Source organism: Elgaria multicarinata, chromosome 9 (assembly GCF_023053635.1).
Source record: "Elgaria multicarinata webbii isolate HBS135686 ecotype San Diego chromosome 9, rElgMul1.1.pri, whole genome shotgun sequence".
In the NCBI taxonomy this organism is placed as follows: domain Eukaryota; kingdom Metazoa; phylum Chordata; class Lepidosauria; order Squamata; family Anguidae; genus Elgaria; species Elgaria multicarinata.
Window position 1 is genome coordinate 79,929,648 of NC_086179.1, and position 27,852 is coordinate 79,957,499.

Sequence of the window (27,852 nt, forward strand, 5' to 3'; positions counted from 1 at the left end):
ACAGAAGGCAGAGCAAGCCTCGGCCCACCTCTGCAGCTCTGAACTGCTGGGGAGTGTAGGCTTGTTTTCTGACACACACACACACCCAACTCCCAAGTTAAGAGCTGGAAAGAGGAGCAGATTCCACCCAACCTGCCTCAGGGTGGGGTGGGGGGTCCTGGTGGCAACAGATTTTTGCTTGGCCAGTAAGGCTAGCCAAAATCTGTCAGCTCTTGTCACCACTAATTTACATAGGTACAGCTCACTGGGAAGTTATCCCTGTGCAACCCCCACCCTCTTGAAGTTAATGTTGTGCCCCATGGTTCAGATCTGCTGGTTTTCCACTCTGCTGTCCTTAGTGGCCATGCTTGTATTACTTCCTTTTTGGTCAGAAGTTTCAATTAGTGAAGTGAGTGGGCTTTAGTCGGGTGTGCCTGCCACGGTTCCAGGCCAAACAGATGTCCTCATGCACAAAGGCCCAAACCATGTAACAGATATGGTACATACCACCTGGGAATCTACCAGTGGGAAGGGTAGACATAATTCTGCCCTGACTTTTCATAGCCTTATGAGGACTGTGAAGTGGGCTAAGCACCCCAAATTCACCTTGTATTGCATTATAGTAGGTCTGCCTCTGACTACTGCAATTTGCACCTTGTCTTATGTCATGGTAGGGTTGCTTCTGTCCCCTTCCTATGCTGGCCAGTCCCCACCTGTCCACGCCATAAAAGGCAGTAGATACAGGACCATGATGGCCCAACCAGTTCACACAACAGGAGATGAATTCAGCAATCCTCCCAAAGGATGTTTGCAGTACTTACGTAGACAACATTTTTTTTCACTTTAACACAAAGGACCAAACAAAGTTTAGGGGAAGTTGCTATCTGGATACACTCTTTCTTTGCTATCAGTTCTCTTTCAGATCAGTGGGATTTACTTTCAAACAATGTTTTTAGGATCAGGTATACAACTATTGTGAGAAGTGTACTTAGAATAAAACTGTGCTAATTGTTAATCAGTAAGACTTTGGCTTGAATCCCTTTCTTTTTTCCCCTTTTTTTAATATAAGAAGCATGAAAGGGTGGCCTGATGTAAGTTGCATTGTCACAGCAAACACTCTATTTAAATATTGGAATATTGGAGTTTATACTGGACATCTGTGCTGCCTTTTCATTGAGCCATTACACATACATTATTGACCTGTTACATGCATTTTTATTTGGCATCACTTAAAGATAAATCTCATCTTAAAGTATTGGCTGTGAATGCCAAGCTCAGGTGTGTTGGATCTGTAGGTAAGCCCTGATATTTTTGCTGCACAGGTCCCATTGCTAAATTGAGATATTGGGCCTGTCGCATGTAATGCCACCATGGTTAGCATTGGGAAGGAAATGACGGTGCCTTAGCATGACATGTTGGACGGAGAAAAACCTGACAAAGATGACTAGTAAACCACCCCACATAAACCCCCTTCCTGCCGTGGAGTTAAGGGACCGCAGCATGTCTTACCATGTCGTCTGTCTTCCCATGCTTTGAAATGGCCGTTCTGCAAAAAAACAAAAACAAAACCATGCCAGCCATAGAGTTGGCTGCCTACAGTGGCCAAAGTTTCCAGCAATGCTTTTGCTATGTGCAGATTTTGTCAGTGGTTGGGACTGCCATCTGCCAGCTATAGTGTCCACGGTGACCCAATTCCCACCGTCGGGGTGGCTGAGATATGTGGCCGCAGTGGTGGGAGGAGGATGAATTAACCACAAAGTGTGGAGCAATAAGTAAACCATGCGGTCATGTGACGGTGCATGCATCATGGTTTCGCCAACTCCCCACTCCGTAGTTAATCTAACCGCCCTTCCCTCAGTCACATGTGAATAGGCACATTGTCTATATGTATGAAGGAGGAGGTTTGGACTAGGATCTACTTAAGCATGTGAATGCTATTCACATTGTCTGGGCTTGTCTAGCCTTCAGTTATGGATTAATGAACTGCTCATCTCATTTTTATTTTTTGTATTAATTACATTTCTGTATCACCCAATAACTGAAGCTCTCATGAACCCTTCATTCCCATTATGGCAGTTTCTGCTTTGATTAACAAGTATTTTTAGTTTCTTTGCCTACTAATTTGTTATTGGTCTCCAGGGGTAGACAATGTAGTGTCCTCCAGATGTTTTGGACTATTTCTCCTATTATCCCTGTCCATTGGCCATGCTGGGTGCAGCTGATGGGGGTTGTAGTAGAAAACATCTGGAGGGCACCAAGTTGCCTATCCTAGTCTAGAATTCCATTGGTTGAAAAAAAGGAGAGATATAAGGATTTGGCAAGAATGCTTAATGTGCAGATCTTGTGATCTCCTCCTTGTTCGTGTTCCTTTTGTCCTTCAGTGTAACAAAGCTAGCTGTTATTGTTTTTAGGCGCTGATGGCAAGAGAGTGAAAAGGTAGTCATTTCTGAAGTAGAAGTATTTGATTTTGGTGTGTGCTCAAGATGGATCTCTTTCATCTGGCATTCCTCTCAGTCCTGTGTGCAACAAGCAATTTAAGAAAAGTTTTAGAGCAAATATATCATCATAACAGGAAACTGTTGCCATGCCGGAGGGAAACAGTGAAAAGTGATCTTTTAGAGGTAATTTGCCCAAGAAAACAACCTGTGAGGAGAATTTGACAGTTCTTTATTAGGCTGTTTTGTGCCCCAGAGAAAAGCATATCTGGCTTTTGTTTGAAAGGGTACAGGATTCCAGGTCTTGTGTTGCCAAGAGGAAAGATTCCAATAATGGTGGTGGTGGTGGGGAAACCCAGGGTTAATTAATAAAGTGGTGATCCTTGTTTTAGGGGCCATGATCTGACCAAGAGATGTTCAGGTACAGGCAAGATCTACGCAGACAGTTGCAGTTCAATTTTAAAAGCAGTTTGTCTGTTTGGGAGCTCCTGCACTGAAAACGGCAAATGAAGCTCTTGCTCTATCCATAGAGCTGTATCAAGATAACTTGCGTTTCTTAAACGCTTAAGCGGGCTGGGAGAAGCAGTTGTCCTTCCCCTTCTTTCTCCCTGGCAGTCCCCTCCAGGTGTAGAAAGACCCTGCTGAATGGACTGGGCTGTGGTGCAGGGGCCTGGGAAGGATGAAACTGACATGCAAGAAAATTAACTTGTGCTTGATGTATTGGCTAAATTGAAACAAACATTTAAGACGATTTGCTTGAAGATGGCGAGATGAAAAGCAAATGGTAATTTAAATGTAAACTGTGGGGCTCAGTTTACAGAACTCACTGATTAACAAAGTGTCAAAATAGTGCACTATAAAGTAAGGCATGGTGTTATAATTAGCATATATAGGAAATTGGATGATTTAGGCAAAATCTTAGTTGGGTACATTCTATCAGTCTAATTTTGCCCAAACATGCATACCATCAAAGCTAGTCATGTAAAGGTTATCACTTTTAAGATACCTATAATTTGAGAGAAGAGTTTGGAACGTTGTTCCTTCAGTAGCTCAAGTAACAGTGCATGTGTACGCATGATTATTTGGGAAGCAAGTCCTACTGTGTTCAGCGTGGCTTATTCACTAGTTAAGTGCACTTAAGCTTTCAACCTAAGTTGAAGAAATTGGATCTCTAGTTTCAGAAGTTCATTTTTAGTTTAGATTTCATTTTTGCACATGAAACCATTACTCTGTATAAATCAGTTCTTGTACGAAGCCTTTTCACAGCTTCCTACTGCTTTGGCCTACTTCTCCTACCATGTCAAATTCAGCCTACTGCTTCTCATGTTCAAGGTCCTTTTGATGTAACTCTGTCCCTAACTCTCAGCTGACGTTGAAAAAATCTTGTAAGCACAAGCCACATATCTCTGCAAGTTCTTGTCCAGAAAGCAGCTGTTTCCAATGGGTATTCACCGAATATCTGAGATTCACTTTGTGCCTATGTGCACGTTGATTGTACCAAACGATTCCTACAAGTGCATAATCCCCTGCATTTAAACATGCTGGCCAGTTACAGATTATCCATGCACAGTCGTTTGCACATGCGTGTGTGTGTGCGCGCATGCGCATGCAGCTGCACACACAAACACATACACACATGTGCCTTCTGTTTAAGAATTTTGTAATGTCTAAAGCAGCCCATGCTTCTTCCTGAGATGGGCCTCTGTTGCCCTATCCTGGAAGTATTTTTTTCTTTTTAATAAGGAAATAGATTTTTTTTGTCTTTTTGCCTAGGAGGAGGCTGAACCAATATATATTATCTTGGAGAGATTCTGGTTTCTTTGGCACCATTCCCCTAATAGCAGATTGCCAGTCTGGCTCTTAGTTGTGACACAAACAATATCTACTATTTTTAAAAAAAGAATATACAGCTATTATCTTAGGTGTTTTGCTCTTATTGTTTCAAATGCTGGTTAAAAACTACTACATTGTGAGCAACCATTTATTCTTGTGTAAAAGCAATACCATTACAAAACAATCCTATGGCAATTTCCAAGAAATATGACACTGTAACTTTTCGTTGTTTATTCCTGGTAACAGTCATGTACTCTTGGATATTGGCATAACACGTAATGTTCATAGAGGAAAGAGACAATCCTGTCCCATGTTACATCTATCCTTCCTGGTATATTTTGCTCTGCATGTGGAGTTCCCCTACGGCGTTTCCATTTGATTTCCTGCCTCTGATTGAGGCCAACTCCAGCAGCAACAGTTTTGCGCCTGAAGGAGTCAGGGGGCTTTAGGTAACTTTTTTGCTTCTTTAGGCTGCCCTTTCTTTGAAACTCTGAGTTAGCTAAAGCACAGTTAATCAACCGTCTCATTTTATTTTCAGTATCTGAAAGCTTTCTACACATTTATGCACTTCTTAGGATCATTTCCTTGGCTGCTTTAAATAACAGCCACTTCTTGCCTAGAAGCTGAAACCACCATAGACAACTGTGTGCAGTAATGCTTACTGATTACTACTTTTTGGCAAAGAATTGGGGCTTTTTTCCCCACTGTGAAATAAAGCTGGTCTGGTGTATAACTGTATGGCCGTTCTGAGAAACATATTACTTATAATTTAAAATTGTGTTAATCTCTGCTTCTCTATCTGGTATATGCACAGCAAAATCATCAGTGGCTCATCAAAGCTGGTTGTGCATCACCAGGAAAACCTTCATAACAGTTACTGCACTGCACAATAAATCAACTTCTCAGAAATTCCTGTGAAGTGTCATGTTACTTCACACGACTTGCTGTCAAGTAAATAGGTTCAACAATGGGATGTAAACAATGGAATATTTTAGAATATGTTTAGAATGGGGAGTAGGAAATTCAAAAGGCACATTATTGAGGTGCTTTTTCAAACCATGCACAGACATCGGTACGGACCTGGTCTCCTTTTCAGGCATCTGTTAGGGGATGAACGTGTGTATTTATTGCTAAATTTGTACAACTGATATTTTATTCTAGTGGTTTTTACATTTTATTTTGTGTGTTTTTTTTTAAAGTGACAGTAAGCTACTTCAGGAGCCTGTGGGAAGCATTACTTAGAAATAATATTACTATATGAGAAAAACATTATTGAATTATTCTCCCTTGTGGGCAGGAGAACATTCCCATGTGTGTTTGGTCCCACTTCTGGGACTGGGAAGGCAGAGCTGAAGAGCCACTTCATGGAAAACGGGAGCTAGTCTTCTACCCCTAAGGCAGGGTTTTACCACAGCTCTGTGGGGAATGTGACCTAGGTCCCACCACTGGCATATTCTTAAACTGTGGGTGTTTCCTTCCTCCTCCACAAACAGCTTTTCCTGCCTTCTCCCTGAGAAGAATCAGTCACCAATACTTAAAGCCTGTTCCAGCGTAGAGCAGCTCTTCTTCATGAGGCACATTAGCTGCTCTGGGGATCAAACAGCTCCTCACAGCCAGTTTGACTCCCGGGTGGCATTCCTGCTGCTTCAGAGGGTTGTGACAAGCCGGTAGGTTATCCTAGTCCTAAGTAAGTCCCAACTTGGAAGTGGAAACAGTGGCTTAATTTTCAGGTGGCTTAAGGCTATTATATTTTACTATGCCTTTCAGAAGCAGCTAATGTCCTGTTCCCAGGCCTGCTCCTCATGGCACCCTGCTGACACATTCAGGGCATATAGGCATTATTCTTTGCAGCAGAACAGGGAGGTACAGCAACAGCCATAATACCGCCATTATTCTTCCTGGTCTAGGGACCGTTGATGGGACTCTCCCTGACAACCTAGCAACAGATCCTATTTTAGGGGCAGATCTAGGAGTTGGTCTTTCCCATTCTTTCTAAGGGCAATGTTAGGGCTGTGGCCCTTCACTTCCCCATCACTCCTGTGCTTTTTTTATTTCTCAAGGCACCTTGTCTCTTAAAAGAAAACAGAGCCATTATTACAAAAAGATCAGCGCCTAAAAACCAAACCAAACCAAGGTGCTCCTTCCTGTTTCTGAGATACTCCTGATTCTATCTCCAAGGCCACAGCTAGACCTAAGGTTTATCCTGGGTTCTTCCAGGGTTCAAACCTGCCTGAGCACTGGATCCCCTGTGTGTCACCTAGATGAGCAGGTTTGAACCCTGGATGATCCAGGGATAAACCTCAGGTCTAGCTATGGCCCAAGTCTCTATTGCCTCTTTAGGCACAAATGTTTCTTCCAAGAACAGAAATTGTATGGAGTGGGATCTTTCTAGACACAGCCAGGACAGACTTTTCTCTCCTGAACTTTCTCAGCAGCTTCTTGGTTATAGTCCTGCCTCATTGCATTTGGGCCTTTTTGAAGCTCCTGCAACATTCACTCCAAGCCAGAGGGATAGAGCTAGCCTTTCCACTGCTCCTTTATGGGGCCCCTTGTTCCATTCCTGGGTACTTTGAGTTTGCCATAAAAAAAGAATGGAGAATCTTCAGAGGAAAAAAGTCTGTTTATTCTCTGTCTGAGGACATTTTGTCTGGCGTTCAGATGCCTAAAGAGGATTATCCTGTGGTCACCATCATTTTAAAGTTCTTTTGCCTGTTGATTCTAATTGGAGCAATCAGAGAGCAGAAAGTACCTTGCATTGAGGTTTTGAGGCTTCAGAGTTACCCCTTTGGGCTTCTCCACTTACTTGGTGTTTGCTGTTCCTAAATCAATCAAAGATGGCCTCAAGAAGATCAGAGCCACTTTAGCAGATGCCTCCTTAGATGCCTTGCAAATAGATGTGTGCTCTGAGGCCTCCAATGTTGTAACTAGATGCAGCATATGGCTTTGTTACTGGTGGTGGTCTCAGTTTCCAAAACTGGTGCTCCTGGTTCTGGTCAGAAGCTCCTTCAGGTCCCACTGGATCCTGTCAAGATAAAGGATAAAAAGGTGCTTTCTCTGCCCTCCAAGAAAATTGGCAACAAGCCTTTCACTTCCGTTGTGTTCTTCTTGCCCCCATCTTATTCTTCTCAGAATAGTTGGCAATCCTCCAAGACAACATCAGGGAAATAGCCCTTCTTTCCTGAGAAGAAAGACATGACCTTCTTCCAGTGGGTGGTAGGGTTCAGGTATTTCTTAACACCTTGAAGGTCATCACCTCAGACAAGTGGGTAATTCAGACAGTTCAAGAAGGCTATTCTATGGAATTCTCTCCTATCCCATCTGATCAGTTCAGCCATCCTCTGTCTTCAGCAGTCAAGAGAAATGCAACAGTTTCCAAGGCAGTCTTCATCTCTCAGAACCAGTTTCAGACAAAGAATGATGCTCTGGGTATCTTGTGTGCTTCAGTGTTCAAAAGGCTGGGGAATACAAGAGTGATTCTGGACCTGAAAAGAGGAAACACGTTTATCATGAAGAAGCCTTTCAGGCTGGCTGGGACATCCTGGGAGTTGTAGGACTTTTTTCTGTCTAAACATGCATAGGATTGCTCCTTTAATTTCCTAAAGCTGACCCTTGCAGTATTGTGTGGTACCTTCAAAAACTGTATTAGATTGTGTGTGGTATAGATTCTTCCAAAGCTTTTGTATTGAATGGTCCTCTAAAACAAGGATGGGCAACTTCTGGAAGCCAACTTTCCCCACAGAATCCAGCAAAGTCTGCACCTGGCCATATGCAGTTCACGGGCTACGTGTTCCCTGCCCCTTCTTTAAAACATACATGATCCCAGATAGAAGGAACGAGTTCTTCATTTAGATTCTTTCTATCCATAATTATTCAAGATGCCATAACAATGAATACTTGCCAGTTTGTATATGCAATATGTAAGTTAATATAAGAGATATTGTATTTATTCCACTAGATATTGAGGGAAATCCAGGAGAGGACAAAATTTGGATTTTGGCAGAAAAACTGGCTTTTCCTTGACAGCAGTGCACAGATCCTTTCTCACCAGGTGGGAGTTACCAAGAACCCTGGAATTGTTCATGTACTAATGTTTGGAAATGGGAGGCAAATGTCCAGCTTGGCAATCTGATTTTTGAGCCAAAATATGATTTTTTTCAGGGTTCTTTCTGCCCTCCCCCGAATCTTAGAGATTATTCTTGAAAATGAGAGGTGTAATGTTGTAACTGTGATAAAAGTGGTCTGGATACATCTTCATTGCTACTGAAATATGTGTATATTCTTCTATCCTGGAATAACCACTGAAAACTAGTTTTGCAGGTTTCCAGTGTGTTGGGAGAAAAACCAGGAATTGTGACTGTTCATTGTCTGGGATGTCACAAGTATACCCCTTCTCTCCCCATCATGAGGGCTGTTTTGCAACTGTTTTGTGTTTTTATTTAACTGCACATAAAATGGGGGCGGGGCAGTGTAAGGTGGAAGACAGCAAATGTACATGTGCTGCTTTAATTCGAGTTAATACTTTTAAAAAAATGCACAGCATACTTTGATGTAACAAGGCTGAGGGGTGCCTTGCAAGTTGTATATGGCTGCAAGACAACGTGCAAAGTCAGGTTCACAGCCCTCTTTGAACTTTGTTCAAAAATACATTCTACATACATCCAGTAATTTCATCCCTGAAATATGAAGCTGGTTATTCCCTCTCCAAATGCTTTGATTGTGGGGACGTAGGCCATTGTATTGTGGGCAAGATGAGAGCGATATTTTTTTTGCCATTTGAAAAGCATTTTTTAATCACTTGTGTTTTGGTAGGGTTTTTTGGGGTGTTTTTTATAATAGCACTTCAAGTCAACTGCTTGCATATATATGTAGCCAGTAGGGGGAGCTCATATCATGTTTGTCCTTCAGTGACTGGCGTTTTCTGGAACCTGAAGGACACTTCTGCAATAGAACACCAAGATCAAATGCTTTCGTCGCTGCAGGCTTAATTCCTGCCATCTCACTTGGATGTTCAGCCCACAAATTAATTTGAAGATGTCTTGGGATCCTTTTAAAATTGGATTCAAATTTCAGCCTGTACCAAATTGCCAGTAGAACAAATAATTCCAAGCTTCTCAGAGCCTTATGTATGCTTGAACCTTATTCTGTATATCTCTTAACTTGATAAACACAAAACAAAAATATTTCTTATGGTGGATCCATCTCCACACATTTCCCAGCACTCACTCCCTCTCTCTCTCTCTCCCTCTCTCTCTCTCAATTATCTCTCTCTTTCAGGATTTCTCTTTATCCCAATTGTGCTCATTCCAGACATTTTGAGCCTGGCTGGGAGGAAATCAATTGGGAAGGGGTTTGAGGGGAAAAGAAGTGTTCTGGACTACAATCCTCACTATCCCAGACCATTGGCCATGATGGGAATTGTAATCCAAAATACCTGGAGGGCACCAAGTTAGGGAAGGCTGGTACAGAGTAAGGTATCTGCCATATACCCATAGTTCTCACACCTCTTTATAAAATAAGGAAAGGCCACTCCTAATGTACACTTCAAGTTGCGGACAGTAAAATATGTACAAGGCTGTCTTATGCTAGTTGCTCAAGCCTCTCTGATTCCTCTTCTCAGGCAGAATGGAGATAACTGGGGGCAAGGTGCTAATGGGATGCCCTTTAACCCTGTGGTTCGCTGTGAAACTCTTTGGCCCCATTCAGAAGACACCTTAAACCATGGCTTTAACCATGGTGGTTAAGCCAGAAAGCTGGGCTGTGTTTAGAAGACACCTTAAACCATGGCTTTCACCATACTGAATAAAGCAAAAAGTCTTATTCACCGTGGTTAAAGCCATGGTTTAAGGTTTCTTCTGAACACAGCCTGGCTTTCTGGCTTAACCACCATGGTTAAAGCTATGGTTTAAGGTGTCTTCTGAACACAGCCTGGCTTTCTGGCTTAACCACCATGGTTAAAGCTATGGTTTAAGGTGTCTTCTGAATGGGCCCATTAAGTTGCAGATGCACACACGTAATTCATATGTGCAACATACTTGTACATGCACTCGCTCAAAATAGTGAGTATGGAGAGAGTGTTGTTTTGAATGGTGATATGTGAAATATCAAAGTGTGAACATAAACCCGCCCCCATCTTGCAAGAGAAACTTGTCAAAGCATCTGTGGTTCTTATTTTTAAGCATCCCAAGCCATTTGTGTAATGTCTCTGTTGTCAGATAACATCAAAACAAACTACAAGGGTATTTCAGAAAACAGCGGCTAGCCACACCGCATTTTGAGAACTTTAATTTCTATCTGAAACAATTTTGTTCACACTTCTGCCATTCACCTTGAGAGGGAGGGGACACATTTCTCCTGTCATACTTCTGCTTTTGTTAAAATTAACAGTTTTGCATAAGAACTTTCATTAATTGCTCTCAACTGACAAAATATTGTATGTAGGAGGTAGGAATTCATAAATGGCAATAAAGAGCAAAATGATCTATTCAGCTGTTTTCCCAGATTCATTTACTAATCGTCACCACTTTTACTAATTAGCTATTGAAGATTTTAGTTGGAATCCAAAAGGTGATTTATGGTGTTCCATGCATGGAACTTGGTGGAGCTTCAGGAGTAGCCTTAGTACAATGAGAGGAGTGTAGCCTGGAAAGAGGGCCCAGGGAGCCAAAGGTCACATGCAGAAAGCTGTGCAATACCTGGCCCTGTTTTCCTTCTTTGAGCCAGCCTTCCCTTCTTCACCCCCTGACATGATGATTATGGTATAGTGCAGCCTTCTCCAACATGGGGTCCTCCATAAGTTTTGGACTAAAATTGCCAATCGTCCTGACTATTGGCACCCGGTATTTCATTTTCAGAAGGCACCAGGTTGGGCAAGTCTTGTCTAGTGGCTAGTGGGTTGGACCTGGATTGGTAATCATGGCTCCAAATTCTGGCTCAGGGACATTTTTTCAGTCTGTTTTATACATTTGGAGAATGGCAAAAATCAAACCGATAAAACTCTTTTGAAAATACTTTTAGATAGACCCTTTCTGCTTGATTTTATGGAAGTGTATATGTCAGTGAAATTGGAAGAAGTGATGAAATATACTCAGTTCTAACAGAACCAAGTTCTATATGTTCTTCTTGGTGTAATATATTAGTCTTTTAAAAATATTTATAACTTTCTTGCTCCCTCTTTGTTTACATTGGTTGGATGGAGGAATGCATTTTGGCTGGATTGTGCCTATATTATCAAGTATATGATGCTGTGAAAGAACCGTAGCTCGATGAATAGAGCACATGTTTTACCTGCAGAAAGTTACAAATTCAATCCTAGGCTCCCCAGTTTAGATTTTGGGTGGTAAGGCTGCGAAAGAGCTCTCTGTAAGATCTTTAGGATTCACTGCCTGAGTGGCACATGCTAGCTGCTGAAGCTAAGCAAGTTTGAGTCCAGTCAGTGCCTGGATGGGGGACTGCCTAGGAACTCCATGTATAAATGTATTAAATAAAAATAATTAGACGAGTAGAAAGTAGAGCAGTCTTCCCCAACTGGGTGCCTTTGAGATACTTTGGGCTACAACTCCCAGTATTCCTGACCGTTGGGATCAGCACTGAAGTCCAAAACATTTGGAGGGCACCACGTTGGGGAAGGCTGCAGTAGAGGAATATCACTGGACTAGTAATCGTGCAAAGTATGAGACAGTTTGATATGTTTGTGTGAGGTAGACATTGTGAGTAGCTCTCCTCACCTGTTAGTTGTACAACGTGTAAGGTGTATAGTGAGAAACGTTTTGACAATGCATGAACAGAAACAATGGTCAATAGTTGAACGGCAGCCAAGAAAGCTGATTTCTAGCTCTATCCATGTAAACAGAGTTGCTGGCCAAAACACTAAACCATATTGTTCACAGGCTGCATTTAACTGTGTGATACTCCAGAGTTGTGTTTTCAAAACATATATTGCTATGAAACGTTAGTGGTCAGGTTAACTGCCATCCCCAGTTAGTCATCTCAAGATTCGTCATCTGCAGAATTTTCTTTATGACTGTTGTCAGTGTGATATTAATGTTCGGGGTATATCCCTTTCATAAGCAGCCTTTTTTTCCTGCATTAAGTACTGCTTTGTTCTTGCTAAAGTAATAGTTCTACTGTATAACTGGTAGGGTGTGAAACCTGGCACTGGTGTTTGTAGACAGAACAGTTACTGGCTGCAAGGGCAGATCTGCTGTCTGCCGGAGCAGTTGACTGCCTCCTTTCCAGCCCTTGTGGAATACCTAATCATTTTGCTGACACTCTCTGACAGTGTCCCTAACGTGAATAGTTTCGTATTGTAGCAGTTAAAGTTGTTTACGGTCATCCTAGAATTGGATTAACTTAGCAGACCGAGCCTCAGTGTAAGTCCTTTTAGTTTACGTTTCTTCTAGCAAGATGTGTTGTTTATCTTCTGGCTGATTCCCCTCCCTCCCCCGCCCCCTGTAGAAATGAGGGATTTTTAGCCATTTTATTTCAGAAAACCGTGATGTTGTGTGTTGCAAATACAGGAAAGTGCAACACGGTGGTGATTTCAACACTCCACTGGAGTTAGTAAGTTTCTTAAACTGCCTTTTATTCGAAAAGCTAAATTTTGTTCCATTTCCTTTTCAGCAGTGCAAATACAATTGGGGTGGATCTAATTTGAAGACTGTTTTCAACCAAGCTTGAAACTGTTGTTTGTCCAACTCTGTTATAAAATTTTCTTTGTCTATTTTCTACCACTGCTGGAATATTCTCTACTGTAACGTTAGCAGATTTTCCCTTTTCTTTTAATTTAACTGACAACAGCGAGTGCTAGATTTTGCCACAGAGAAAGTGAAAGTGCTTAACAAGGTGTTTACAGCCATTGGCTAGGAAATAACTGCCTGTTATCCATATTGCTCCCAATGACTTCAGTTCTCTGGCACTTTACAAGAAGTGTTTTTCTCTCTCTTAAAATATGCTTGGCATTTGTTTTAACTTCTAAGTATTTTAAACTGGAAGTATGAGTCATGTTGGTTACGGAGACAGTAATCTTTAAAGTTTCTGACTTGCTATGGAAATGTCTGTTTGGTTAAACTGCTTCACAGTCTATAGAGCAGAGAATTAATTCTTTGCATGTTTAATGAAATTCTATGAACAACAAATGTGTCATTCTGTGAGATTGTCATTTTAACAGGAAGTGGATTGCAATAGTATAATAATACTGCAAACTAGCATCAGTGTTGCTCTGAGCCTCTGGTTTTAAGTGTTTTAAACTGTTTTAAATTATTTTTTAGCTGGGCCAGAAATGACCTGATTTCTCTGTTTTGACTGGGGATTCCGAGCTTTGTCTCAGTGAGACTGCCCAAGAATAGAATAAAATATTGGTCTCTGTTCACCTCCCAACCCATTCTTTCTAGCAGCTTCTTTCCTAATCTCTGCCCACAGGATTGTGTCCCATAGTGTAGGCACCCTGGGAAATCTCAGATGTTGGCAAGTCCTTGCTGACTTGCATGGTCTCATGTCATGCTATGCCATAATTTTGCAAGGTTCAATTTTCAATGCCATTGTAGCAAGAAGAAAACACCCTACTTTCAAGGCATCTTTGCACCTTCATGCATTTTTGCACCTGTTCACAACCATTATTTTATCAAGTTGTTGCTGCTCCAGTGCCAATTGTTTAACTTTAAAGGGCTTCTTCACTGTGTGATCCCAGCCCATCAGGGATCATGTAGTGAACGTGATGACATCACTGAAGGAAAGCTAAGCTCTACTATTGCCTTCACTCTGAATAGGGAGAAGGATCTCATATCCATTGTATAGGCAAGCAGGCTGACATTCTGTTTTGCCATACCGTGCTATTGTTCTTATTGCCCACCAACATGGCATGGCAGGAGGCTTGGCCTAATGCAACTCTAGTCAACCATAGTTATGGGAGACTATTTCTGGCGAAATAGAGGTGGGTGTGAAAACACATTCTTATTCATATTTTCCCCTTAAACAACCATGCATGATTGACTTGGGCAAGAATGTGCTGGCCTAATTGCTTACCAGTGGGGACATATTCCCTCCTTCCCCAACCCCAACACCCACTCTCACACATTCACAAAGAGATGTGAAAAATCACTGAAAATTGAATGAAAATGTCCCAGTCCCCGTTTTAGCGTGGTGCTATTTTTATGGTTGGTCTGAGATCTACTACAGGAGGATTGCTTTCATCTCATTCCTGATGGATACAGATCCAGTCAGTGGCTGAATGCTTTGACAGAGGCCAAAAAATCTTCCATGGTCCAGAAAGGGATTTTAGCATGCATTTCTATGTTTCTAACACTGACTCAGTGTTACTTCACTTCCTGCTGTTGTTCTGTATTTTTCATTAATAAGGCTTTTAATATGATTTGTTTACCTGAGGTAGGAACCTCATGATTTGCTCCAGTCATTAATGAATCAATTGGTGCCTAAAACTCTGGAAAAAGATAAAATGGTAATAATAATTTGGAGCACTTGATTCTCACTTTTTTTTCTTTTCAGAGTAAGTGACAATTATAACATGAAGTAGATATTTATCTAAAGCTGGCAAAATTAGAAATTCAGTATAGTCAACTATGAACAACTTTCTACTGTAAACAGGAATAACAGAACATGCTGTGCACATATAAACAGACGTTATTGGATTTGGATTATACCATTGAATTATTATGGTTGGCTTCATAAAATAAAAAGTAAACATATTCATGACTTCAAGAAAAAGGGACTAAATTAGTTCTTCACCCACTTTTTGGAAACAAGATATGAAGGGCAGGCTCTAATTTTTTAAACACAATTGTATATGTTCCTTTCTCTAATTATTGTTGCAATATTTTGTCATCTTCCTCTTCACTTTTTTTAATGTAATCTAGTAAGCACTGCGTACTTTTAAGAAGTTGATATTGTTGCTTTTTCCTACATTTCACTAAAAAGAAACCCTGATATTACCCAATCTCAGAATCTATTGACATAAGGCTATTCTACAAAACTTTATTCGTGAACTGAATCATAACAAGAAATTGCATGTACAAGAGGATACTGCATGTTTTACCCCTGTCAGTGAGATCAGCTTAGACATTGGATATGTGCATGTGCTGGGAAACTCAAGAGAACACATTCTTAACAGAGAGTCTTGACTTTGGCACTTTCCCCCTTCTTCCACTTGCACTGATTGGACAAAAATTGACCTTTAAGTTCAATTACAGAGGCTTCTTTAATTTTGCTGAAGGACTAGAGGAGAATTAATTTGGTCCCTTTTTCTTCTCTTTGTTTTTATTGGTTATGACAGTATATAAGTATTTATATATGGGCATGCATAAACACTGCTCATAAAGATTCCGTTATTTGAACTGAAGTCTATTTCCTTCTCATTGCAAAGGCGGAATGTGCCATTTCCTGTAATGTGGTAATTTCTGGTCTCCAATGAGAATTGGTGTATGTGAACAGTATCTGCAGATCAAATCAAGATCAAATCAAAGCAAGTGAGGAGGCTGATATTTGAGGGTTTGGATCATAATACATCATTTTGTGTACCCTGAGAGTCATGAGAAATAGGGACAAAAATTTAGGCCTATTTCAAAGAATGTAATTGAGATGAGAGCCGGCTGCTTATTTTCAATATGAGAACCCTCTCATGTATGGGATCACAGGATGAAACTCAGCATAAATGTTGCTGTACATATAGCCCACAGCAGCAATTTCCATGGCAGTTAACCTCCATGACAGTTTGAAAAAAAAACCCCTTATGTTGATGTGAATTGTTGCCACATTTTCATGGGCAATATTTCTCTGTACTTAGTTGCAAGTCTGTAAATGAGACTTGGGTCGGGGGAATACTGATGTTTACTATGTTTTGGTGACAGAAATGTTTTGTAAGTATTTTAAAAAAAGTTTTGTAAGTATTTTTGAAAAGCTCAGCTACTCTGTAAAGAAGCTGACTAGCATGGAGTGAAGAAGTATCACACATTACGCGTAAGGAGAATTTGTTTTTGCAGTCTATAGAGCTGACCTAATGGCCTGGTACTGTAAGCTTAGCACACTCTAGTGTCACTCAGGTGGTCCCAGCTGGGTCCCTTCATTGTACCTGCCCCAAGACCATATTCCAATGCTAGCTCAACAGCATCCACTGACACAGGTTCACAAGGTGTTGTCCTGACAACAATGTCACATTGCATCTATAACTGTATTAGCAACTTGGCCATCCATATAATATCTGTATTATATTTACAGCAAATTGGTGTAATGTAGAATGCTTTGAGTTTATGTTTTATACATTGCTTGGGTTTCTTTTTTCTTACCTAGCTGCATTTATTTTGTCTATTTAGTGTCTTGGTATTTTTTCCTATTGTAGAACGAAGACACGGTTCAATGTGTAAACCTTCCCCATCTCCAGCTTCTCCACCCTGCAATTCCAGGGCATCACTAATACAGATGAAACCGAAATCCTGTATCAGCGGCCATAACCCTGTCAACAACAACTCAAAGCCATTCAAAACGCCCAAAGACAATCTAATTACCTCCACTAGCAAACAGCACATGGTCTTTTCTTCAAAAGTATCAAGGGATAAACCTTGGTAAGTTGCTGTTCTCGCTGATTGTTGGTTTTCTTTTTCTTTGTGTCTCAGTACTTCTTATATTAAATTTCCCCATCTTTTGAATAATGGATCTCTTCTGAGGTTGGAGCACTGGGTGAATATGCTTTTAAAATAACCTATCTTAAATTGGAAATTACAAGATGGTTATATTGTTTTTGTGGTGTACCACAAAATGGTACCTCCTCTGGAATTGTGGTTTTTAGCATAAAATTTGGAGATTATGGCTAAAGGCTATGTAATTAGTTATTCTGTCTTTGAGTGTAATGAAAAGAAGCAAAACTTCTTTTTAATTTCATAGCTAGCCTGACCTCTGAGTAAGCTTGCTTAGGATTGCAGCCTAAAAGGCTGCAATTCTGTACCCACTTAGCTAGGAGTCAGCCCCATTGAACTCAGTGGGACTTACTTTTGAGTAGATAAGTATAGGATTGCACTGTTAAGATCTGATCAGCTATGCAGCCTGATTTAGGAGTAAATTCCCTTCAAATTAGTGGAATGCTTGTCTAAGTAAATACATATCTGTGTCTGGGCATGTCTGTGATATTGATAGATCACTGCCTAGAATTTAGTTCAAAGGAAGTTTTTTAATTGCACCCCGCCCTGTTCTTATGACTTTATATCTTCTCCTACACTATTCCTAATTTTGTAATATTTTTGTGATTTTAAGGTTAATAGGTTTGCTAAGAGATTGTGGGCCACCTTGAGCAGTTTTCAACTTGAAAGGTGTGATAAAAATATTTTTAATAAATAAATGAAGGCAGGATAAAAAAATAATTGTTCTTCTGCTTCAAATGATGAAACTGAAGTAACAGTACATGAAACTTTCCCCCCTTTTATGCAAGAAAATGTGGAAGCCTGCATAGTGACAGGTCATTTATTTAAAAATATATGTTACTTTTCTATGTAATATATTCAAAGCAGCTCTTATATCACTCCTATGATGGTGGAGAACCTATTCACCACCCACAATGGCTCTGCCTGTAAGGGTCTGTTGTGCATTAGTGTATCCACTCTGCTCACTTCCAGCAGCTCAGGCATATCCTTGTAGAATCTAAACTCATGGGGCCAATAGCCATCGAGCAGCTTCAAAGGGTCTCCTTAATCATCTGTGGATTAGAAGTTTCATTTTAAGTCAAGAGTGCATTTATTCTTTCCAGCCACTCTGCTGATTGACAGCCCAATCCTATGCATGTGTACACAGAAGTCTGACCCACAGTATTAAATGGGGCTTTTACTCCCAGATCCGTAAGATTGTAGCTTCAGTGTGCAAGGAAAGGCATGGAAGGTGGGATGGGTAATGGTGGGACTATATTACTTATATTTGAAAGTTACGCAAGGGAAGGGCTACTGTACAAGATCATAATCCCTTGCTGTATTTTACAGCATTTAGGCTGTAAGATCTTTGAATTCATCAAAGCTATATTGTGATATTATGCTGTTTAATGACTGTCAAGCTGATGAAAGAGGAATTTTGATGATACAGTAGCCTGAGCCTTTATATACCCATCATGCAGAATGCAAACAGATACTTTCTATACTTGGTCTGGCTTTCTTAGGGGCTAAGCTTGTACACAAGAGCTTATTCCCATGTACCAAATTCACACAAACCACATTTTTATGAAAAACGTACCTTACAGCATTCAGCTACTTTGACAGGCTGTATCTCTACGAGCTCTTAGTTATCATAATTTCATGGTCCTTATAGTGGAAAACCCCAGTGGTTATTACTATCCTCCCATGTTTTCCATCCTCAGATGGTTCTCACTTTAAAATAAATAAATCTGAAACACTCAAGAAATGGTAATATTGATTGCTCCCATTCCAAATTGGCTTTCTTTTCACTCTAGGCATTTGGTGATGTATCAACTTCTTATGTAAAATCAGAAATATCAGTTTAGGGGCAAGGCATTGAGGGTTTAAATCCATAGGTATGCTCATTATGCAATAGATAGAGGTTTATTCATTAGGAAATTACTCATCATAATTACTAGGCATTCAGACAGAAAATAAAAGATCTTTCTAAATCTGTCTAAAAAAACCAACTTGCTTTGTCCTGGGATACTTTAAAAAGTGGAGGCAATTATTTAGGTTATTACAGGAGTTTTAAAAGCCCATTTTCCAAAGCCAGGTTCTGATGTTTGGCAGGCAAGCAATCTCAAAAGGCCTGAGCACATGGCAGCTAAGAAACGAAGAACCAGAACGTCTACTAAATTGCAATACAATTCTAAAGAGCATTCCAAACTGAATTTGAATCTAAAATCCTGAGCTTGAATCTCCTGAGAGGCTTACCTTTAAGATGGAAAAGCTATATGTGTTCTTCTAATTGGCTAATTCCCTCTTAATTATTTACGCATAAGGAATTTACTCATGGCATAAAAGCAAGAGTCTCCACTTATAACCTACATTTATGCTGTGTGTATGTGCGTGCACGCCTCCACCCCCCCAAAGCTACTTGTTTTAGGCAATGTGGCAGTGATACAAACTTCTACTTCAACCAGCCACATTGGAGTCCCATTGAAGTGAATAAAGATTGCATGTTCATTGGCAAGTCTAGCCAGCTCTTAGCCAGCATGAGATGGCCCTCCCCGCATTGTAGATTTCAGGGTACCATTAAAAAGCACGACATTGTCCATCATTTTGTTTGTTATTATATTTGTATTACCATGGGGGTGACATTCAGATGTTCTGCTTCAGATAGGAAAATATTTCAGATCATCTCTGTTTAATAAGCAAAATCCAAGAAGGGTTGTATAAGCTCACGGACTCCCCTGATTTTATTATGCAGCTTGGCAGGGTTCAGGGTGTCTTCAGATGTATGAAACCTTATCGTTCCCTGTTACATATAATACTCCCCAACCAAATATCTAAAAATAAACAAATGCAACGAACATGCCTTTATCTTACAGCCAAGCCAGTTAAAATTGCCACACCAATCAATCAGATAAATATTTAATTGATCAATCTACTGATTTAAACCTATTAAAGCTTATAGCTCGACTCAAAAAGCGTCATTTTCGTGAAATAGCACTTCATACTTCACATTTTGTAGAAGGTTTGACTGAGAAATTGCTCATCAAAAGGATATATGCAAAGCCAGGAATATATTAGTCAGAGCTCCTGGGGCACATTTGCACATAGTGTATTTTGGGGGTTGGGGTTGAGGTTGAACACACTCACCTAGCATACCTGAATTCAGCAATACACATACGATGTGAGCTTCTGGTTGTGTTGATCCACAATCTATTGATAGTGCTGGCAGGTCCAGTTGACTTTAGGCCATTATTTCTCAAGTTCTTTGAACTTCTTCAGAAGAAAGGGCCTTTTTTCATCCAGAAGGACCTCCCCAGCCCTTGTACGTGAATGTGGACATTCTTGTGCATAGCTATATGTGTACAAAGCCACTACTGTGGACTGCATATTGGAGTAAAGGGATATGAAAGATTAAGAACATAAGCAGAAGCCCTGCTTGATGAGACCAAGGGTCTAGTGCAGCACTATCTGCCTTGAGCACTATTTTTGGTGGAAAGACAGGATATACATGTATTAATTGCTCCCTTTGTGTCCTATTGTGGGTTTTCCAAAAGCATCTGCTTGGCCACTGTGGGAAATAAGATGCTGGAATACTTAATATCCCTTTATACTTAATATCTCTCTGAAAATGGAGGTTCCATATATCCTGTCATAACTAATAGCTGTTGATAGGCCTCCATGAATTTCTGTAAACTCCTTTTAAATCCACCTTCGTCAGTGGCTATTGCAGGGGCAGGCAACCTGGTGCCTTCCAAAGGTTTTAGGCAACAATGCCTGTAATCCCTGACCATTGGCAATGTTGGCTGGGGCTGATGGGAGCTGTAGTCCAAAACATATGGGAAGGGTACCAGGTTGTTGACCTTGGTTTCTTGCCACAGCTTGAGGCTATGAGTATGATAAGTTAATCACGCACTGTGTATAATAATCATGCACTGTGTAAGGAAGTGATTCGTCTTCTGTTCTGAATTTAGTGCTGACCAATTGCATTGAGTGATAGAGTCCAGACTTAATGAGGACTACAATTTTCCCCCTTTCCCACCATTTCTAATTTTACAAACCTCTCATGTCCCTGCTTATTTACCCTTTTCTAAACAAAACACATTGCCAACTGCTTTAGCCTTTCCTCGCAAAGAAGGTGCACCAGGCCATGTTCATTTTGCTTGCCCTTTGTATACCTTTCCCAGCTCTATAATAATAATGCTCTTTCAGATGGGTCTTTTACCAAAAGCACTCCTCCTTACCTTATTTTCCCCTCCCTTTTCCACTAGCTTTGTGTCAAGGGAGTGGGGAAAGCAGGTAAGAAAGGGGGGAACCAGCTTATTTAACTTAATTTTATTTTGTTGCTGACCTTATTTTTATTTTTATTTTAAAATCAAATAGTTTGGATGCATGTACTGCTCGCTATACATCGGTGCTAGTGAAGTGTATGTGTACCCGCTGTTGTCTTTTCAGGAGGAGATACTTGGAGTAATAAGACCTGGAGTGTGCCTCCCTCTGGCAGCTCCAAATATCAGATTTTCTCTGCACTTCCTCTCTCCTGCCTGTCCTTCGTTTCCCTCATCCCCCTGTTAACACTGTCTTGCTCTGCAGAAGCCATTTTTCTTTCCCTGCACCCCCTCTACTCTATTCCTAACGACTGGAGAAGCCTGGGATTTGAGATCCTTTGGGTGTAGGATTCTGAAGATTCCTCTCACCTCTTGTTCCCCATTCAACACCTCTCCTTCTTTTCTTATAATCAGAGAACAAGGAAGAATCCCACCGTTTGTACATCACAGGGCCATTCTTCTGTTCATATAACTTGGCCAGTAGCAGAGCCAGAGGCCAGGTTCACACGACTGCCAGAGTGCATTGTGGTGTGTGCCAGCTGCCCTTTTAAATATTCAGCTTTGGATGGGTCATCTCTGTGGTTTATTGTATCATATGAATCCAGTGAGGGTGGCTTCTGCAAGGCTTCTAACAACCCCCACATAATTCTAAAACAGCCCATGGGTTATGCGAGGGTTGTTTAACCCTCACGTAACTCACCCTCGTCAGGTTCACATGACACATTAAGACATGGCGCCTGCCTGCTGTGTCTTTAATATTTGAAAAGGTGACCGGCATGTGTAAACGGGCCCAGAGAGTTGGGTGTCTTTTTCCTCTACCCATTGAACTTCTTTGCTGCTCAGTCCTTCACATTTTTGCCAGTTTCTGTATTCCCCTTTCTCCTGCTTATCCTCTCATTTTCAATAGGAGCAGTATGGAGTGAATTTCAGTCATAGCTGCTCTTGTCTTTTGACAGTCAAGAGGAAGTCTCTGTCTGATTGTCAAACTTGTTCTACCCTCCTCCGAGGTCTCTAATTCTTCGTCTTCCCCATTCGAGTACCACTGAATTAGTTGCCAAAAAGAGCAATTTCATTTTCTACTTTGTATATTCATTCCTTTAGAAACTAGATGTTCCCTTAGAAGGCTTAGATCTCTGCACAAGAATCTTGGTATTTCATGGCAGCCTTTCAGTCTGATGTTACCGGTGTCTTTTTGTATAAGAGACTGAAATTTTCAGGCAAACATGTTAAATACATACTTACTGGTTTCTTTTCATTTGAAGAAAACAGTAAGGCTGTAATCCTTTGTGCACATACTTGGAGTTAAATCCCATTGAACTCGTTGGGACTTACTTCTGAGCATGAATGTGAATTCCCATTTTCTGAGTACCAATTCTAAGTGTAGGGGGGCAACAGAAATTGATCTTGTCTCTTATTAAATTTAAAAACATAGAATTCTTATTAAATGAGTGCCAATTTTTCACTCTTTTTTTAAAAAAGAACAATTGGGGCTGGTTTATATATGAGCATTTGCTCTTCGTGCCAGAAGAGTGAATGCATGCTTCTGGACTATTGTTTCTGTCCAGGTGTAAAAGAAAGCGCCTCTTGTGAATTGCTCCTTAGAAATTGTTAAATGACTACCAGGAAGTCCTAAGGCGGCTTCCATTTCCACTTCCACAAACAGATCAGCTGACCTTGAGGTCTGGAAAGGGAAGGCTTCAGCGAGGCTGCTGAGTATTTGCACCTCCAACTTCCCTTTGCAGCCATAATTTTGCTTAAAACAAAGAACTGGGCTGGTTGTCTCCTCAGTCCTGGATTCCTGTGGCAGCCAGTCCCTATTTATATCTTTCGTTAATATAGAACAGGTAGCTAGAACAACTTCTATCTAGGGTAGAGGTCCCCAACCTTCCTGGACCTGTGTTCATCTCTTTACCTTGCTGTTCCTCGCCCATCTTAGCCTCCAGCTCTGCTCTTTCTCTCCGCTCTCTCCATTTGCCTTGCTTTTTCTTTCTGCCCATTGAACAACTGATCAGTGGCAGGTTCAGGAACAGGAAGGAGAACCAGGTGTCCTATCATTTTTCAATGTTTTATTAAAGACGTTTTTTTGAAGGGGGCAGGGAGTGAAAAGCATTGCAGGTGCCACTGGAGATGCCTACGGGCGTGGCATTGGGGACCCCTGCTCTAGGACATAAGAAGAGCTGTGGTGGATCAGACCAAAGGCCTTCCTATTCCAAGAGTATTCTGTACTCATGGTGGTCAACCAAATGCCTCTGGAAAGTCCACAAGTGCACTAGCACTCTCTTGCTCTTGTCCCCCGGCAACTGGTATACAGAGGTATAATGCCTTTGATACTGGAGGTGATATACAGCCATAAAGTCTAGTAGCCAGTCTCGATTAATTCGTCCAGGTTGATGGCCATCACCGCCATGTCATTCCGGCTATAATATCTCTTGCTTCCTCCGGCTCCACAGTGACATCGCTGATTTGTCGAATATTGCATTTGATATTTTTTGTTTTAGAAATTTATGAAGAAGAGGGAGGAAAAATAATACCTCCACTAGTAGGGCATCCCAGTCCTTTGGGTGATAGATTATGGGTTCTTGTATCCTCATTGTAGTTTGTTCAGAAATGAGTTCTGTCAATGGGCAGATTAGGGTACCTTTTCTTAAGGGACAAACTGAATGCATATTGTAATTATTATATATAGGATAAATAAGATAATTCCTTTAACCCTGAGAATCAGACTGGGTATTCCACTAATTTGTTTAATTTTAAAAAAACGATATAATGTTAGAAAGGCTCATTGCAGATATTTTCCGGACCCAAAAAACCAAAGTTAAGTACATACTGTGAACTGCAGGTGGGGAAAGCATGTCTAATATTCTGTTAGCTGCTTAAGTACATTTTGGTGACAATGTGAGGAACCTATAGCTGAAACACCAAACAAATTAATGAGACATGTTCCCTCCCTTTGAAGAAGCCATTTTTGTTTGGGGATAGGAAGCATTTCATTCAAACTGTTGGGAGTCCTATTCCTTGACAGCTTTGAAAAGTTAAAACGCACAGGAAGAGACAGCTACTTCCAGTATATTTTTCAAATGAGTACTAGAGAAAATTTGTTGCGTGTTGCTTTTTGGATTATAAAACCACGAGTATGCTTTCTGAATACTAGAAGAGTACCATCCTTCCCATACTTGTTTATTGGAAAATGATAGGGCCTGTAGACTCAAATCAGTTATGAAACTTGTAGATCAGAGAAAACAATCTTATTTCTGGAGCAGGGCTACTCCAGATTATATTCTTTAGGTAGTATCTCTTCTAGATCATAGAACTGTGTAACTTGCTTTAGAATAAAGATATTGTGTCTTAGTTGTAGTTTTAACATATTTTTGTTTTGAAAAATTGCTTTTTCAATTTTGAAGCAAAAGGAACAGAGTCAGTATGCCATAATGGATGGAGTGTTAGATTTGGATAAGGGAGGCCAGAGTTCAGGTTTCCGTTCCATCATCCAACTCCATGGGTGACTTTGGGCCAGATTCTGGCCTTAGCTAGACCTAACTCTTATCACGCGACTGAGGAGGGAAGATCCTGCGATGTGATTATCACGAGATCCCTCCTCCGTTTACATGTGAGGCGTGACGACCTCAGGAGGAGAGGTGTCACACCTGCCATTTTTTTATTTTTAAAGGGACCGGAGCGCACGAACGCTCGTTCACAAAAGCAAAGTCTTTTTTAAAAAATAATTAAAATTCTCGCTCCCCCCCACCCTGCCCCCGATGGGTGCAACGCGCCTGCAGAGCGCTGCACCCCATGCGTGGCTCTCGGCTCCGTGCGAGTAATTACGCGGAGCCGGGTCAAACCGCGGCAACGGGCCACACGTTCTGTGGTCTCGGGCTCAGCCCAGGACCGCGGGAAAAAAGGGCCCAAAGTGTAGGGCTGTATCCCGGGGCAAGGGAAGGATGATCCCTCCCTGATCCTGGGATCCCCTGTGCGTCATGTGGACGCACAGGGTTGATCCCGGGGTTCACCCCAGGATAAAGCCCCGTTTAGCTAAGGCCTCTGTCTCCTAGACTATCCTTCTTCACAGGGTGATTGTGAAGATAGACATGGGAGCACTTGTAGGCCACTCTTAGCTCCTCAGGAGGAAGAGTGAAATACAAATGGGGTGATTAATATTGATTAAAGTCTTTGTTGGGGTTTCATTTTTCAGGCCTCAGTGCAGCAAATATAGCTCTTGTTTTGGCTTTAGTTGACGATGAAATACCAGCTGAAAATGTTAACCAAACCTAAGTATATGCTGGATGGATTTGGTATCTTTTCACCTTGGCAAAATATCCGCCAATCATTGACCCAACTAATGTCCCAAATTCAATTTCTCAACAGCAACTTTTTTTACTAGGATATCCTTTTATGCTACTGTCTGGGTACTCTGTCCCTTTTTATTAAATTTGCTTGAATTAGTTTTTAGTTTAGTCTTAGTCTTTTTGTTTTTAGGAGAAGGGAGGTGCTTCATGTATTATGTGGTGACTTTACAACCACCTTTTTCAAGTCATATAGTTGCAATCATATCTGTCCACTCATCAAAGCATTCTAAATCATGCATTAACCCACAAAATGCTTACCACTATGTACCTAGATGGACTTTAATCAAGGCGTTTAACTATTTTGATAAACATGTAATAGAATGAGGCTCCTCCTAGAGTAATAACCTGAAAGCACTTCTGTTCTCTACACTGGGCTCCTTTAAAATTCTACACAGATTAGAATATGGTGAATATTACCTCACCCTGTGACTCAAGGAGCAACAGCCATATTTCCAACTGTAGAGATTAAAAAAAAAAACCATTGATAGTGTGATCAATGTTTTCAAAAGTGTGATATTGATGTGACATGGAAAAAGATAATGTGAGTATAAGAAATGAAGAATGTATTGATGTTTGGGGCCCCATGTTATACTTTTGCCTGTGACCCCATCACCATGTCACTATAGAAATAAATCTAAAAATGGCTGCATACAATTGGGATACTGAAAACAAGAAATCTCAAAGATAAGAATGATTAAAACTATGTGGTGATAATGTATAATGGTTTTGAATTTTTAAAAAATACAAATGCCTTTTCAAGCCATCAATGAAGCTGTATAACAGCTAGTTGTAAGGGACTGTGGCTCAGTGGTAGAGCACCTGCCTTGCATGCAGAAGGTCTCAGGTTCAATCTCTGGCTTCTCCAGATAGGCCTGGAAAAACTCCTACTTGAAACCCTGGAGAGCTGCTGCAAGTCAGTGTTGACAATACTGGACAAGGTGGACCAAGAGTCTGACTTGGCATAAGGCAACTTCCTACGCACAATGTGTTCTATGAATATGAGGAAATTAAGCAAACTAAAAAACAACCCTAAGCCTTTATGCAAAATTTTATAATTTTATATTATAAAATTTTGGTTTGTAAATATTTCTCAACCATTCAGGGTCTTCTCAGTATCCTAATAATGCATGGATGATTCAGGTCCTTCTCACACATGGACACAGTTTCCACATCTGAAATGTGAAGGTAAAAGCTAAAATGGCTAAAATGTACCTAGGGTTTTAAAATATATAAATGTTTGCTTTTTGTTTCATTTAAGATACTTATATCAGTCCTTTCCATTGTGCAGTCTACAAGGTGACTCACTCCAGTATATTTAAAATACATCTCTGAACAATATAAAACAAATTAAATAGCTAGTAATAAGTTAAAAGCTCAATCAAATAAACAGCTTTAAGGTGGGACAGAAATTATCAGAGCAGACACGCTTTTTCATAGCCTGTGAAAACTGACCCTGTTCAGATGACACGCTAAGCAATGGTGGTTAAGCATTTTGAGCTAAACATTATGACTTAGCGTGCTGTGGGAACCATTCCTAACCATAGTGGCTACATAAACACCATTTAAACATGCTCACTAACCATTTGCTTCAAAAAGGTTAGCGGCCAAACCATGGCTTAGTGTGTTGTCTGAACAGGCCCACTGTATCTGGTAGCCCTGTCCCTTTATAGCTAACTGTCTAACCCAGGGGTATTGAACTTCTTACATCTCAAGGGCTGAATTCCATTTCGGGGAAGCTCTCAGGGGCCACATTCCAGAGGTGGGTGGGGCTTAAAGTCAAAGGGGCAAGTCCCAAATCCCCAATAATACCAGCATGTTGTAGTTTAAAGCCCTTAATGCCTGTAACTAAACTTTGGGGAAGGCATTTCAACCTTTTAAAATCAGGGGGAAACTGCACAAAAAGCCTGGAAACCAGCAAATGATCAATGTTTGGAGGAAGAGGGTGGGGCCATTTGGGAAGCCCGAACGGGGCACATTTTGCCTCCAAGTCTGAGGTTCTGCATTCTTAGTCTAAGCTCTCAAGTTGGGGGAACCCAGAGCAAAGCCTCCAGTCATGATCTCAGAAAACAGAAAGGCGCCTTTTCTGTTTTCTGCCATGCATCAACCACATTAGCGTGAACACAAATAGCATGATAGACTCTTACAAGTGTTTTTAGTGTTGCGAGTGATAACTCCAAGTTCGTTTGAAATTTGAACATGAAATAAAGTATAGTAATCAATACTATAAAACAATAGGAGTATAATAAAATCAAGGTAATTTAAAGGAACAGGCTGTGTATTCATGGAACTTAAAAATAAAACAAAACTATGCAAGTTAAAG

At 40.8% G+C, this 27,852-nt stretch overlaps 1 protein-coding gene across 5 annotated transcripts in view; it reads left to right on the forward strand.

Moving 5' to 3' along the window:
* ATXN7L1 (ataxin 7 like 1) overlaps positions 1 to 27,852 on the forward strand; it is a 75,842-nt gene that overhangs the window by 27,415 nt on the left and 20,575 nt on the right. For 3 of the 5 annotated variants that reach the window (XM_063134165.1, XM_063134160.1, XM_063134162.1), the window contains one exon: positions 16,594 to 16,816. In XM_063134165.1, coding sequence (XP_062990235.1) covers positions 16,594 to 16,816 — 223 coding nt within the window. Of the gene's footprint in view, positions 1 to 12,557; positions 12,617 to 12,641; positions 12,807 to 16,593; positions 16,817 to 27,852 lie in introns of those variants that run through there. The other 2 variants (XM_063134164.1, XM_063134163.1) reach the window with 2 other exon arrangements.